At 43.8% G+C, this 16,008-nt stretch overlaps 1 protein-coding gene across 1 annotated transcript; it reads right to left on the bottom strand.

Moving 5' to 3' along the window:
• Nucleotides 1–576: 576 nt before the first annotated feature.
• On the bottom strand, nt 577–9,195 carry Ppp1r15b (protein phosphatase 1 regulatory subunit 15B). The gene is made up of 2 exons (XM_021633799.2): nt 6,720–9,195; nt 577–4,222 (listed from the first exon to the last, which is right to left on the bottom strand). Exons 1-2 carry the CDS (start codon nt 8,616–8,618, stop codon nt 3,998–4,000), a joined length of 2,124 nt encoding a protein of 707 aa, XP_021489474.1. The 5' UTR covers nt 8,619–9,195; the 3' UTR covers nt 577–3,997.
• Nucleotides 9,196–16,008: the final 6,813 nt, after the last annotated feature.

Below are 16,008 nucleotides of genomic sequence, written 5' to 3'. Positions count from 1 at the left end.
GAAAACAGACAAAACATCCACATACATAAAATAAATAAAGGATCCTGGGATCTGGGGCTGCAGAGCAGGCTCTTGCAGAGAACCCAGGTTCAATTACCAGTACCCACACAGTAACTCACAATTTCTTACCTTCTAGGGTAACCAAGAACTTGAAAGGATCCCCCCAGCACTGAACAAGTATAACAAAGAAGAGGGTGAGGGTTGAGGAAGACTAGCAGCTCCTACTAGAGAGCTAGCCCAGATTTTAGAATAAAACCTTACTTCTTAGAGATTGTTGGTAGCCAGGCACAGTGGTGCACTCCGCTCTCAGGAGGCTGAAACAGGATTTGTGTAATCAAAACCTTGCCTACCACCCCAAAAAGTTCACACTTTGGACAAGATCCAACTTGTCCTATTACCAAGACAGTAGCTTTCAACTGCATTTCTCCTTTCCCCAACTCTTCCTTTCAACTAGCAGAGAAGCCATTTATCTGATTTGTTCAGATCACCTACAGCAGTTCTACTAAACTGACTTAAGTCTGAAAAATCCTGTCCCATAGAACTAAAACCAATGTAAAGGAATACATAAAAGTATAATTCAATAGTTGCAAATATATTTATTACAATTTACAGATTAGTTAATAATTATATACAAATATAATCTGAGCTATAAAATCTCCACTAGTTACATTTGAAATCACTGATCTGAAAAAGCCAATTCAGAAATCTCATTCCCAAACTCCACCTTCCTTAAATTATAAAAAATAAAATCTGGTAGTTTTGATTTCAAGTTACAGAAGGGTTGCCACATTTCAGCACTTACAAATGCAGACCCCCCGTCTGTACAGAGCCTCTCACATGCTGTACAGATCCTTAAAGCACCATTGCAAGACTTGAGTGTGTATTCAGCTGGAACTGCCATGCCTTGCCTTGCCTTTGGAGGTGTTCTTTCCTTAGGAGTGGCCTTAACATCTGGAACTGGGATGACAATGACAGTAATTTTTTTCTCCTTTGGTCAATTTGTGAAGACCCTTCTGTCTGGGCCACCATCTGACCACATCTGCAGGCGGCCAGAGCACCAGACTATTAGTTGTTTACTCATTTGATAGTGAAGGTGGAAGCTGGGACAGATTTCAAACACCCATGAATGTACAGATGTCCCATTCCTTGCAAATATACAAGTGTGTGAATCACAAAACCTAAATGTCTGAAATCAAGTGTTAAGCTGCAGTCTGGTTTTAAGAGAATGTCTATGTATTGTCACAGTTTTTCTTCCTAAGTCAACATTCCTGCTTTCTAAACAACACAGCTTCTAAACTAGCCTGTTTCCACAGAACTATACCAGACTCTGTAAAACACTCTGGAGTTCACTAAATGCAGGTGCATAAAATACACAGAAATGAGGGTTCTGCAAAAATTAAGACCAGCTTTCCTGGTGTTGTACTCTGTGTGGATGAACACCATCACCACTAGGGCAAACCTTGGAGTACATCAAACGGAAATAACCAGGAGGTTATAAATTGAGGTAGTTACCCTGCCAGCTCCTCTGGGAAAGCTCATTCCCATGATCGATCCAGTGGACCTCTCTTGTGCATGTTCCCATCACTCATGGCAGGAAGCACACAGTAAGAACTGACTACTAAAGAAGTGTCTACACATTACCTCAACTTAGCATACACACCACAGGTAAAGCTAACTGAATAAATCAAGCATACCTAATTAATGCACTCTGTTCAAAAGCAAGTTGTGGGTAAGACACTAAGTCTGCCTGGCTCTTCCAGCTACATTTTATGCTTTCCTCTCAGTACAGCCTCACCCTTGCTTCTCTCTTTACAAAACAGAACACAATAAATCTGGACATTTAAGTTTGTATTTGACATTTCACACTTGAAATTCAGAACTGCCCAATTTAAGTTTATAGTGCCACCAAGAAAGGTTTGAAAAGTGACAAGTGCTGAGGCAGGGTATAAATAACACTGGTTTTCTGTAAAGACACACAAAACAAAACTGAGTTTCTGAGATGTCTCCCATATTTCTCCTAGGAAAATTCTAGGTTTTTAAGTTTAAGAAAAAAAAATGCCTACAGCAATGAGTACTTCCTAGAGTGCTTTACAATTTTTTTGAAAGCTACAACTGGAATTACAACACACAAAAACCTTCCGAAAGCAGTTTGCATAGAAACTGAATATACTAGATGTTAAGGTTTGGCAGACAAGCTGGGTATGCCTTTAAAAAGCACAGCAACATGGCCTTCCCAGTTAAGAAAGTACTGCACTTGTGGGTTTGTGGTGGTCCTTGCAAGTATCTTAACTAGACCTACATATAGAAAAAAATCTGGGTACATGGCACACAGATGTGCAATCCAAGCAAGAAAACAAGAGGATCTTTCAAAGTCAATCTTGGCTAAGTAGTGAGTTCAAGACTAGCCTAGACCACAGAAGACCATGTCTTTAAATAAAAAAATTTTAAAAATCTATCACACGCTTTCAAGCAACACAACAATGTCTCTTAAGTTGGTACGTGAAGCATGTACAACAAATTTTAGCCTTAAGATATAACAGGTCAAATTTATAAAAGTTAAAAAAAATATAGTTATATATATATATATATAGTTAAGCAAGCATAGCTTAACACTAAGGAGGCTGAAGTGAGAAGATTGCTATGAGCTCAAGGCCACAGTGAGACCATACCTCAATCCCCCACCTTAAAATATATGAAGCACAGACATACATATATACAGGTAAACATAAAATCCATTACTTTTAGAATAGGAAGAGCACATTACGAACCCAAAGTTTTTTAAATCAGTATGCACAATTTAAGTTAGAACTGAGTAAGAGGCTTAAACCCCATAAGCTTAAACCCCAAGACATTATTTTGTTGTTGTTGTTGTTTACAGTCCTGGGAAATGACCAGAGCCTTGCACACGCAGGCAAGTGCCCTCTGCTACTGAGCTGTATACCCAGCCTCCTTTTCCATTTTGATTTTAAGGTCTTAGCCATGCAGTGGCACACACCTTTAATCCTAGCACTCAGGGAGGCAGAGGCAGGCGGATCTCTGTGAGTTCAAGGGCAGCCTGGTCTATAAAGTCCAGGATAGCCAAGGCTACACAAAGAAACCCTGTCTGGGGTAGGGATTGGGGAGATAGTCTTCAAAGTCTTCAATAAGAATATTAAAAAAAAAAGAAAAAGAAAAAGAAAAAGGTCTTGCTAAACTACCCAAGCTGGCCTTGAGTTCCAGGCATACCTGGAACTTCCTAGCCTCCTGCCTTAGTCTCCAAAGTAATTTGAATTACAGGCCTTGTAAGAAACTTGTTTGTCCTTTAAGACTAGGTCTCACTGGGCAGTGGTGGCACATGCCTAGATTAATCCCAGCACTCGAGGGGCAGAGGCAGAGGCAGGTGAATCTCTAAGTTAGAGACCTGCCTGGTCTACAGATCAAGTTCCTGGACAGCCAAGGCTACACAGAGAAATCCTGTCTCTAATAACAAAAAAAAAAAAAAAAAAAAAAAAGGCAAAACAAAGAACAGGTCTCACTATATAGCCCTAGCTGGCCTGGAGCTGACCATGTAAACCAGGCTGGCCTCTGTCTCCAGAAGTTTTGAAAGCGCAAAATTTACTATTCAAAGGGTCCCTTTCATCTCAACTAACCAGAGAGTATCTAAAAACATATCCAGCTGAACACGGTGGCACAGGAAACAGAGGAAAGAAGATACCAGCCTGGTTGACATACAAAGACCTAGGCCAACCAGAACTACTTAGTGAGACCATCTCAAAACCACAAAACCCACACCCAACTAATAGTTGAAAAGAGAGGATTAAAGATTAGAGATCCTTCATTATTGGAGTTGGTGTTTCTAATGAGACATATAACATTACCCAAAAAATAATTAAACTACATCACTAGATACAAGTTGTTTCTTTAAAACCATGTCCAAAGACAACTGCCAGTATGTTTTTAAGAGAAATCTCTCAAGTAAGAAATAGTGCGGACCAGGACTGTAGGCTGTTCACTTGTCTTAACATTGCTGAACAACAAACAGTAAGTCCTTTGAAACATGTTCCTGGAGTCTACTGAACATCCTTTCTCTGTGCTCAAATGTTAAGCAGTAGCCAATGGCAACTTCTGTTTCTTGAATTCGTTTCTGGAACCTGCAACCATCCCTTGCAAATTCTTCCCATGGTCCTTTGCGATCCTCATCACCACTTATATAATACTCGGTAACTTCTTCAAGGAAGGTTACCTAGAAAGAAAAAAAACCAATGTTAGTCACTCTAGGATCTTAGAATTAACACCACACCAACACCAAGAGAGATTTTTGTGCTCACCACACAAATGTAGTTAGATAGGAACTCTGGATTACCCCACTAGTAATCCCTGCTATCCTTTAATTCTTAGAGAAATACAGAAATTTAGTTTATTAGTATTCTTTCCCCCCGAAATGAAAAGGTACTCAGAGAGTAACCAGAACTACTACAATCTTGAAAAAGCAAGGCACTCCAAAAGCTGAGGCAGGACAATCAAGAGTTTGAACACAAGATCTTGTCTTAAAAAAAAAAAAAAAATTCACCTCCAAAAGTAAATACCTGCTTTAAAGCATGTTTAATAGTTACATCAGCTAATCCCACTGAGGACTACAGCTTTTCTTCCCTTTACATCAGGCCAAGGAATGCCCCCGAGGACAATTAGTAGGCATGTAACACCTTACTAGATATTGCAGTCTAGTGGTTGCCCTGTCGTTGTCACTAAGAAATAAAAATAAGCATTTTTATACTGTTTACCAAATGCCAAACTTTTTTCAAGAAGTTGTGCAAATTTTCTTATTTGATCCTCTGATCCAACCCCATGAGCTATGAGCCAGTATTATCACCACTGAACGAGGAACCAGATATAAAGGACCAGCCCAAATCCCACAGCATCTTAGTGGTATACCCAGGATTCAAAAGTCTAGAACCTGCTGTTTTGCCAGAACAGAAGTATTTTCCATGATCTCAAGGGCTCATTCTAAGAATTGGACACTACTCATTCCCATAACTAAAGAATGGCAGACAGCCAAGGGCTGTCAAATAACTATGATATTCAGACACAACCTCTTCTAAGTTTTGTTTCTATTTCACAGTCAATAGCCTTAAGCTAAACTAAGACATGAGGATGACCTTAGCCATTCCAAGGCATGAAAATGAATTCTGAGTTGTATCTACTCATTTGTCTTGGTAACTTGGGCGGAGGTGGCAAGGTGTGTGTTTAACCTGTAACAGGTCCAGGATTCAACCCTCCCAGCACACAAGACAAAACAAATCTTGCAACACTTCTACAACAGATCTTAGTATTCCCATTGGATAAGTAAGTAGATGAGGGGCATGAAAGTGAAGTAACTTCAAGTCTGGCTGCCCTACCCCAACCCCAAGTCCATCTCAGACCTAAAACCCCCCTGGGCAGAGAATACAGGTCTCCAGAGGCCTAGCGCTCATGCCACTACTTTACTTTGTTTCTTGCCTGTTCCATCTCAATAGCATTTTTTCTATCCTGAAGAGGGTAACAAGAGCTGGTGGCTTGGTGGTAGACCCCTTGTCAAGCACAATCAAGGGGCTAGCCTCATTCACCAGTATAAATAAATGAATAAATAAATGTAAAAGCTCTCTCATACAATTCTGAAATGTGACTAAAATTTAATTTTTAGCATGACTAATTATGGCTTACAGGCAAGACTTAAGATTACCACCATTTAGATATTTTCTGTCCCAAGAATATGTTCAAAGTAAGCTGGCCTATGGAGCCAGTAACTCACAACACTGTCCATTTGACAAGAACTGGTGCTGCAGAATCACTGGTCAATGATAACTCACCCATTGCTTTCTCTTTCCAGATGAAAGCATAAGAAAATAAAGAAACTCCCTGAACAATAAGACAGCTTTGTGTCTGGAGTGCCACGTCTTCTCAGTAACTTCAGGTAAATAAGCAGTAAGAGAAATAAAGCAATTCAAATGGGTCTGAAGGTAAAATAAATTGAGTAATGAAAGAGCAAACAGTCTCGTGAAGTTTTAAAACTAGCCTGGAGGCTCCTGATTAACCCTGCACTTGGGAAGCTGAGGCCACATAGAGAGGTATAGTGTTACATCGTGAAACCTAACACCAAAATGTGCTGAAAGTTCTGGCCAGCTTGGGACACAACAAGCTGCAGGAAAGACAAAGGCACTGCTTTTTTGTTTTGTTTCGTTTTGATAAGGTCCCACTCACGAATCCCCTGGCTAGTCTGGACAGGTTAGACTCCAAAACTCACAAAAAAATCCACCTACCTCTAACTCCCAAGTGCTGGGATTACAGGCACACACCACCACAATCACTCCTCCTGGGCAAACAACTAAATAAACATAACTTGCTTTTTGCTAGTACTATTCCTTTGGGGTCTAATGGACAGGAATAAAACCACTGTTGCCATGAAAATAAAATATTACATATTCCCAAACAAAATACACATAAGCATTTTTAAACTTTAGGACCCACAATCTAAATGACATCCCTACTAACATCTACATACTAACATCTTCCTTTCAGATAAGAACATTTTTCTACATTGGGAAGAAGGATCATTTGAGTATTTCTCAATTGAAGCACATAAGCTCAGAAGCCTTCCTCAAAAATATGCACAACTATGCCTCCACAGGAAGTCATTCATGCTGCTATAGTAACCACATCAAAATACAACAAATTATTAGTTATGTAAAAGGAAAGAAGCAAACCTTTTTTCTCTTGATATGGGTGTATCTTTTTCCAGAAAGAGCCTCACCCAGACCATAGTTTGGGCAATTATCTTCTTGGCTCTCTAATAGTTGCACCTTACAAGAAAGTAAGTTATGACACCCAGAAAAGGCCACCATGGCCTCAGATGATGCCTTTGAGTCCTGACAGCCTTTCCAGCTTTTCCCTGAAGTTTGAAAAGGAGCCTTAAAATTTAAAAGGTTGTAAGGATCCTCGGAATTACAGAAAGAGTTCCACAACCTAAGATTCTCTGCTTCATCTGCACTGGATTCCCAGTCATCTTCCTCCCCAGAACTGTGGTCAGGGGTCTCGGGAGGGAATTCAGCCTGATGACTCCCTAGATCAGAGCTGTCAGACAAGGACTTCCCTGAATCAGACGGGTCTCTGGGGACAGTTCTAGCAGCAGTCTGGATTGTGGCTGTAAAGTTTTGGGGATTGTAAGGATCTACACTGTAGAAAGAGTTCCAAAGGTGAAGCCCTTCAGGGTCTTGTTCTGTGTCTGATTCAGACAGGGAGCCATCACTATCAAAACCATCATCCTCAGGCTCATCATCCCAATCCTCACTTTCTGAATCGGAGCTGGTCTCTAAGTCACTGGAGGCACCTCCCAAAATATAATCTATCAGTTTGTTGCTACAAACTGGTCTGGCAGAAATAGGAAGGTCATCCTCTACGACTAAGCAGTCAGCTACACTACTGTGGTGCTCTTCACATGCCTTTTCCACAGTTAACTCGAATGCCAGACTGCTTCCCTGGGGGCTTTGTGAAACTTCTTGAATCAACAATTCTAGTTTTTCCTCAGTGGCCTCCTGGCTGGCTCCAGCAGGGGACACCGCCTGTGCTGGGCTATCTGTGCATTGCTGTGGGTCCATCCGGAGCAGGCTGTGTTCCTCCTCCAGGCTGTGGTAGCCATTATCTTGGTCAGGGGTGGGTAACTCTTGCCCTTTGTTAGCCTGAAGGAATTCTAGCCGTTTCATACGAAGGTGTTGGATTTCTGGCAAGCCTTCAGTAGAAAGAGGAGAACACCTTCGCCATGCGGTTGCAGAGATCTCTGCACGCAGTGGCTGGGGGTGAAAACCATCTTCTGAAAGGCAGCAGCTCTCTGGGGGTAGTGTTCGGAAATCCACAAGGTGGCCAGTTCCAACGCTGTTCTGACAGCGTAGCTCTAACTGGGGAAGGCAGTCCAGGTAGGAAGGGTTCAGTAGATAGGAAACTACCTTGAAATTGCCTAAGCTCTGAGTGTTGAGAGGCCCAGAAAATGAAGAGCCGAGTTCTCGGTGGGAGACCAGCCCGGCTTGAAGATTACTGGGCAACAACTCCACTCCCCACAGCTGCTGCTCCAGGAGAAAAGTGTGCGCTGTCGAGTCTAAAGCTCTTTCCTGAGCTTTACAGTTCAACTCCAGCTCTGAGGATGAGCACTGCCACTGGAATCCCTCCTCTAGCCAATCAAGGGAACTGGCAGCCAAGTCTTCCGAAGAGTCCAGCCGCAGTGAACTCAAAGACTTCTGGACCGTGGGAGCGGCAGGTTCCTCCCGTCCTCTCAAAGCTCTCAGGGCGCTGTAATTTGCTGCAAAATCTAGCCATCTGGTAGGAATCATGCCACCGAAAAGCTGGCTCCAAATAAGTAGCTTCTGGAGCAAGCTAGGGAGCAGTGCAAGGAGCTGGGAAAGCAATTTGGTCCAGTACCTGGTTCGAGGCTTGGGCAGGCCGGGGGTGGGCAGGGCGGAGGCAGGCAGTACGGGGTCCCCGGAGTTTTCCCGAGAGGAAGGCTTCAGGAACTCGGAAGAGCAGGCGTGCCAGCGCCGCAGGAAGGGCAGCCGGAACCAGGAGCCCATCCGAGGGGCAGCCCGCTTTCGAGCCCCGTGCGTTCCCGGCTCCATCTCCTTTCCTTGGCAGCTTCTCAGGCAGGGGCACGGAGAGCTCAGCGGCGTTCAGAGCGCGTGGGATCCGAGGCCTACACAGCCTTTCCCAGCCACGGAGCCACTACTGGAGGCCGATCCCCGCCCCGGGAGAGGAGGCCCAGAGAGTGGCGGCTTCCGCAGCGGGCGGCACTCCGCACGGCCCGGCGGCCCGCGCAGGCGGTGGCGACCGCGACTACGTCCATCCCGACGGGGAAAGGCGCCCTAGCCCGTGTGCGACCGCTCCACCATAAACCGGACCCCTCAGGCGGCCGCCGCGGCGTTTCCGGAGACCGCGGCCCCACCGAGGCGTGTAACACGCGAGCGGAAGGGCTGGGTGGCGGGCGAGCGCCGAAAGAAGCGAAGCTCAAAATGGCCGCAGCTGAACACCCGGAAGCTGCCAGATCAGACGGAGGACCGAGGGCGTCTACGCTAACTGCCCAGAGCCTCCTAACGTCATTTGCAGAACCCCACCCCCATCATCCGGGAGGCGGGCTTGCCTCACCCTCGCTCGTGGCCGCTGATTGGCCGCGCCTATGGTCCCTGTCGGCTTCCTTACTCGGGTTAGAGCAGGCTCGCACGCGGAAAGTTGCATCAGCCGGAGCCGGAATGTACGCATGCGCAGGTAGTCTCTGGTCTCTGAGGCGAATGAGCGCTCCCCCCCCCCCGGGTTAAAGGGAAGGGCTTAGGGAGGTAGGTGGGTTTCAAGAGAGCCTGAGAATTCTCCCGAGGTTTTATTTTTGTTGTTTTTTGTTTTGTTTTGTTTTGTTTTGTTTTGTTTTTATGGGTCTGATAACACTAAGCAATGTATCCAGTTATCTGATTCGTATATCGGCCTTCTCGTATTAAGTAAAAAGACATGAGTCAAATATGAGGTGGGCAGTGCTGGATAACCAACATGCCTGATGTCAAGACACAAATCACCCGAAGTGAGTGATAGTGAAAAACTCAAGTGAAAATTGAATAACTCAAGCATTCCTGTTCCCTCTGCTTTAGGATTTCTAAGTCTGTAGCGTCGCCTGTGGTCTAATTTGTACATATTTCAGCGTCCATTTGACAAAATACATACCCCTCCCAAAGGAAAATGGTGTTACTGAGTAAGCTGAACGGGGAAAAGAGACTCCGCATTCCTCAATAACAAGAACCACCCTGTAAAGGACACACCGGTGACCTTTGAAACCTGAAAAAAATCTGGCTGATAATTTCAGTTGTTGTAATGAGGGAAGGGTGTTTGTTCGTTTGTTTGAAACCTATTACTCTGTAGCCCAGGCTGGCCTCAAACTAACTACACTCTTCTTGCCTTGGCCTCCCAAATGCTGGTTGATTCTCTCTTGTGAGTTTGGTCTTAAATCACTTTCTTTTCTTTTTTTTAACTCACAGTGATCTGCCTGCCTCTGCCTCCACGCGTGCAGAGATTAAAGGCATGCACCACCATATCTGGCCTTTAGTTCACTTATTTCTTCTAATTTTAACGCATAGTGCGGTGACTAAGTCTAGTAACTATCCTTGGTTGGCTAGGGGAGGCCAGGCAATGCTTTGTTTGGCAAGGAACACATTTTTATTTCCCGAAACCAAAAATTTCTATTTTTCACTCCCCTGCAATATATTACTTATGTCTGGAAATAACTGATTTCTGAATCCTAAAAGCTTTAGAAAAGTATACTGGTAGGATGAGTCAGTTTTCATAGTAGAAAGGAGATCCAAATATGCAAATTAATTGCTGCAAGCTTTAGTTCCCTTTTTTGCAATGAAGCTAAGACTGTCATTTCTCTTTTAACCATTGGGTGAGGGAGCTATATTCCTAATACAGTGCCCAGCCAAAGAGGGTAGAAACACAAACTAATGATTAGCTAATATTCTGCTGTTGTTCTCCTTTACAATCCTCAATTGTTTCCCACTGCCTACAGAATAAAGGTTCTATTCAGCCTGAGCTCCCTGAATGCTACCCAAACTCCGATTCTGATTCTGTGGCTCCTCTTTATGAGCACCAGACTTGTCCTTCCTCCTGGCTTTCCATGGCCAGGAAAGTCCTCACTGTTTCTTATTTTATACCTACTCACACTCACAGGTTCAAGGTCTGACTGACCTTCCCAGTCAGAATCAGTTGGTCCTTCTCAATGCTGATTCACACAGAACTTCCGGTAAATGTTCACTGCACAGCAGTAACAAACTGTATCAACTTCTCTAACTTCCCAATGACAAGAGACTGTTCTCTGTAGAAAGTTCTCTTCAAGTTGGTTATTACATGAGCCATTGGAAACTCTTAGAGATTCCTATCTGAAATATATATTTTTTAATTTCGGAATTTCTTACATTTGTATGATGTGTTTTTATCTTAGCATCTTCTGTTGATCCTGAGCCCCTTCAGGTAATTATTGCTCAAGTCAGGGTTCCTCTTCCTCCTTTGTTTGTTAGTTTTTGTTTTGAATACTGACTGTGAACTCAGGTCCTCATTCTTGTACAGCAAGCACTTTCCCCACTGACCAGACCATCTCCTCAACTCCTAGGTCAGAGCACCTTAAAAATTCTCCACATTCTCTTTTCACCAAGACATTTTTATGTGACCACAAGTGGTAATATACAAAACAAAAATGTACTGGTAATAAATCATAAAGCTATTTAATTTAAACAATCTTGTACACCCGTCTTCAGTCCATGGCCAGCGTCCCGGGTACAAAGACAGCTTACACATGTCTTCTTCTGAGTTTATCACTCCTGCTTTCCTTAGTGCTGCCTGGGAGCACAAGGACTTTTATGTTCACAAAACCCTATGCTGGCTGGGCAAAGCGGCACACGCCTGTAATCCCAACACTCAGGGAGGAAGAGCAGCTGGATCTCTGTGAGGGTTTCTCTGTGTGGGCCTGGCTGTCCTGTGACTCAATCTGTAGACCAGGCTGGCCTAGAACTCAGAGATCCCATTGTCTCTGCCACTGGAGTGCTGGGATTAAAGGAGTGGGCCACAACTGCCCAGCCCTTTCTCTGAATGAAACTACTCTCCAGGAAAAGAAAAAAAAAAAGCCTCTCCTTTCCTTAAGGCCCCTCATGTTTAGATCCTATATTGTGTCCTTTCTGTCTAAATATTTCCCTTCTACTTCAAGGCCCAATGATGGCCTTGAGGCTTTTTCATTCTAATAAACCTCACGGAAAAGAATTGTGCCAACTTCCTTCCCAGACTGCTGCTTCTGTAAGACCTGGGGTCTCACAGCTCAGGAGTTCAATTGCGCCCTTCCCAGAAACTCCCCCAGACCAAGACTCGTTGCAAAAGCAAGAGGTTTATTAACCATTGTACAACGGGGTCACCCCTGCTGGTCAGCAAAGAGTGGCACCGGGAGACAAAGGCCTTTAGGTTTTTAAAAGAAAAATTGCGGGAAATTTGAAGTTGCAGTTTTGGCAATTTAGGATTGGATGAGGAAGTTATAAAGTAAGATAATTGGTTAGTCTTAGGTGCTCAAGCTTGGCCAGTCCTGCCAAGTGTGGCTGCAGCTGCGATTTAAGGTGGGGGTGGTTAGCTCATCCTTGAAGATTAGGGACTACAGACTTTTGGCTGGAGGTCAAAAGCTACTCAGAAGAAGTCTAGGTTTGTTGCTAAGAAACGCTATCTCAAGGACGAGGGTCTGGTCCTTCTTTTGCTGAGTGAAGGTCATTGCTTGCTTGCCCTTTTTTTATATCTGTCCTCACAGATAGGGTCACATTCCTTCACTCTCTGGAAAGGTACTAAGAGGCTTTAGCTTAACCTGGACCTAAAACTCAAAACTATAGGCTTTAGAAGACATATAGGTTACAAAGTTAGTCTAACCCTTTCACTACTGCTGTTTATCTTTTATTACAATAGCCTTCTGTATGACCAAACTTCATATTCCACCTGAAGCTTTTTTAGTGAGTTAAACCATATGTTCCTGAAGTTCTTTTTTTTTTGGAATGGGTCTTGAAGACATAAGCTCAGTGATAAACCTTGGGAAGCCACTGCTCTGGGTCTGATCCCCAGCACTAAAAACACAACACAGCTTTCTTGAGTAGCCTTCCTACTCAAGCAGTTTGAATTGCAATTTCTTATTCTCCTTATCTTGGAAGTTGTTCTAGGGGAACAAGCAACCACAACTGGAAGAGAATAAGAATCAGCCTTTTGGCCAGAGGACAGAGGGCGGCTCTGTACACAGAGATAAGGAGTTACCTTGGCTGCACGCTAGCTGGTGAAGACAAGAAGTCCTTGGACTGGCAGACTGACTGGCATTTTGGCAGAAGACAACTAAAGCCTAGTTCATTGTAGTTTACTTTTAAAGATGTTGCCAGGCCTCAGCTAAAAGGTTGGTGGCTTTTGATTGTTTTTTCCAAGTCTTCCTTATTCCTCAGGTCTGCCACTGTTCTGGCTTCACATCTTGCCTTTCCAACTCTCTTACCCTGATTTAGCTCTTTTGATTTTGTTGTTGTTTAGTTTTTAATTTTTTGAGACATAGTCTCCCTGTGTAGCCTAGACTAGCTTTGGACTCATCACTCTCCCTGCTTCAGCCTCCCCAGCATGGAGATTACAGACGTGCAGCCCCGTGTCAGACACTATCTACCTACTTAGCCTCTCAGACACCACAGCCATTGCCATCATCACTTTCACTTTTTCCTTTCTCCAGTCTGAAAACCTCGGCTCTTCTAACTGGACATGGTACTCAGACCTATAATCCCAGCACCTGAAAGGTTGAACCTGGAGGTTTCTGTGAGTTTGAGGCCATCCTGGGATACATAGTTTCAAGTCTCTCCAGAGTGAAACTCTGTCTCAACAAAACAAAACAAACACCCTTTCTTGCTGTTCTTGCCTCTCTGTTACTCTAATATTCTTCTCTGGCAAAATCCCAACCTCAGTATGTGCCTGCAGTCCTGGGGTGCAGCCTTGCTAGCGAAATCGCTCAAGCATGCTGGCTGCTTTCATTCACCCTTGACCATCAATCTCATCATCCCCTACAAGCTCATTCAGTTTTTCCCAGGCCCCCCAGACACACAGTTTGTATTAAGGCTTCCATGAACATTTTAGTATATGTATTCTCTAGATTCTTTTTGTTTGTTTGCTGTTTTGTTTTGTTTTTTTCTAGACAGGGTTTCTCTGTTGGCTGTACTGGAACTCACTCTGTAGACCAGGTTGGCAGAGAGATGCACAGATGCACAAAGATCTGCCTGCCTCTGTCTCTCAAGTGCTGGGATCAAAGGCCTGTGCCACGACCACTCGGCTTAGTCTCTGGATTATTTTTTTAAGATTTTATTTATTTTATGTATATGATGAGTTCTTTATCTGCATGTACACCTACATGTCAGAAGAGGGCATCAGACCCCAGTATAGATGGTTGTGAGCCACCATGTGGTAGCTGTGAATTGAACTCAGGACCTCTGGAAGAGCAGATAGTGCTCTTAACTGCTGAGCTGTCTCTCCAGCCCCTAGTCTCTAGATTCTTAAGGTTTGAATTGTGCTCCCTATAAGATGCTGAGGCCCTAACACCCAATACTTATGAACTGGTGTTATTTGGAAATTGCTTCTTTACAGATGATCCTGTTAAAAACAACAACAACAACAAAACAAGGTTATTAGGATGAGCCCTAATCCAATTAATAGAATCCTTATGAAAAGGGGAAATTGGACACAGACCTGAGTGTGCACAGGGAGAGAGTTCCCTGAGAACATGTCAGGGACTAGAGTCACGTATCTGGCCAGCAAATAACTGCAAACCAGAAAAGAAGTGTAAACCAGATTCTTCCTCACAGTCCTCAGAGGAAATAGATCTTCAGAGCCCTTGAGGCTGGACTGGCTGCCTCACCCTCTAAATCAGATGGGATGGCGGGCCTGTACCACCGCACCTGGCTCTGAATGGCATGTCTTTGTGTTTCCCATAAGAGCATTCACTTGATTTTCCTAGAATTTCAGTGCTGCCTCTTCTTCCTCGTCCTCCTTTTTTTCCTCCTGTTACTCCTTGTCCTTATATTGGTTTTTCTAGATTCTGTAACACAAGCAATTTCATCCAGTTCCAAAAATTTAAATGCCACCCAAATGCTGCAGACCTGGGCCTGAACTCCCGTTAACTGCCCCTTTAGGCTGCAGATTTCACGCCTCTCTTCCATCATACATATCAGACTTACTGCATCCTTCATCCCGTATGCACTAACCATAAGCATACACTCTACCACGGATCTAGACCAAGCCTCAGGGGCCACCCTTCATGCCTACGCCTTCTGCCCCTTTCTCTTTGGGGGGACTAAAACTGCTAGGCAAGCACTCTTCCTAACTAAACTTCGGTGTCCCTGTCATTCTGTATGGCTCGGTATCGGAATAGGATTCCACAGGAGCAGGTAAGTGCTGTACCACTGTGCTACAGTCTCGGCCTGAATGACATGTTAAAGTGAAAGTTGTAGAACAGCTGGTGGCACAAACCTGTAAACCCAGCACGGAGGAGGCTGTGACAGGATGATAGGGAGTTCAGAGATATTCTGGGATACACAGCAAGTTAAAGGTTAACCTGAGCTACATAGTGAGACCTAAACTTGAGTTAGGGGGATGGGACAGAAAGAAAAGAAAGGAAAAAGAGGAAGGAGGGAATGGGGAACCTGGTTCAGTTAAGAGATCTCCTCTGTGAAGCTCCCTCTACCTATCCTCCTGCCCTCTTTCTTGTTCTTTCTTGCCACACTCTACTGTGTAGTAACCACTAAGTTTGGTGGATATTGGTTCCTGTATCTCCTGAAGACATTGAAATCAATGAATGTGGAAGCTGGGCTCAGTGGCACACGCCTGTAGTCCCAACACTCAGGGAGGCAGAGACAAGTGGATCTCTGTGAGTTCAAGGCCAGTCTGGTCTAAAAAGCAAGTCCAGGACAGCCAAGGCTATACAGGGAAACCCTGTGTTAAAAAACAAAATTGTAGTAGATTAAAGGCAGGAAAATTTATTTATCTGAAAATGTTCATTTTAAGAAAGCAATGATCTGGACAGTAGTGGCACATGCCTTTAATCCCAGCACTTGGGAGGCAGAGGCAGGTGGATCTCTGTGAGTTTGAGGCCAGCCAGGTCTACAAAACAAGTCTAGGACAGCCAGCCCTGGTATTTGCATACATCTATACACATCTACACTGTAATACCAGGTTTTGCCATGTAGACAAAAAACTATCAATTCTCCTGCCTCATTTTCTTGAATACTAGGATTACAAATTTGAATCATCGTGCCTCCATATTTAAAACCATTTCTGAATTATATCTAATGCCTGATACAATGTGAGTGTGTGAACAACTATCCTGAGGTATGGTTGAGGAAATGAATGATTACAGGAAAGAGTCTGTATGTGTTCAGTACAAATAGCTTTTTTTTTTTTTAACAATATTTTCCATCTGGTTGGCTAAATTCCAAA

The sequence above is a fragment of the Meriones unguiculatus genome, chromosome 11 (assembly GCF_030254825.1).
Source record: "Meriones unguiculatus strain TT.TT164.6M chromosome 11, Bangor_MerUng_6.1, whole genome shotgun sequence".
Lineage (NCBI taxonomy): Eukaryota > Metazoa > Chordata > Mammalia > Rodentia > Muridae > Meriones > Meriones unguiculatus.
The sequence above is the reverse complement of the archived record's forward strand: the minus strand, read 5'-3'. Positions and strand labels throughout refer to the sequence as shown.

Coding starts and splice junctions, on each gene's coding strand:
- Ppp1r15b (XM_021633799.2), bottom strand. CDS start 8,618: ATGGAGCCGGGAACGCACGGGGCTCGAAAGCGGGCTGCCCCTCGGATG. Junction 4,223..6,719: donor CCCATATCAAGAGAAAAAAG/GTTTGCTTCTTT, acceptor TTTTCTTTCTAG/GTAACCTTCCTTGAAGAAGT.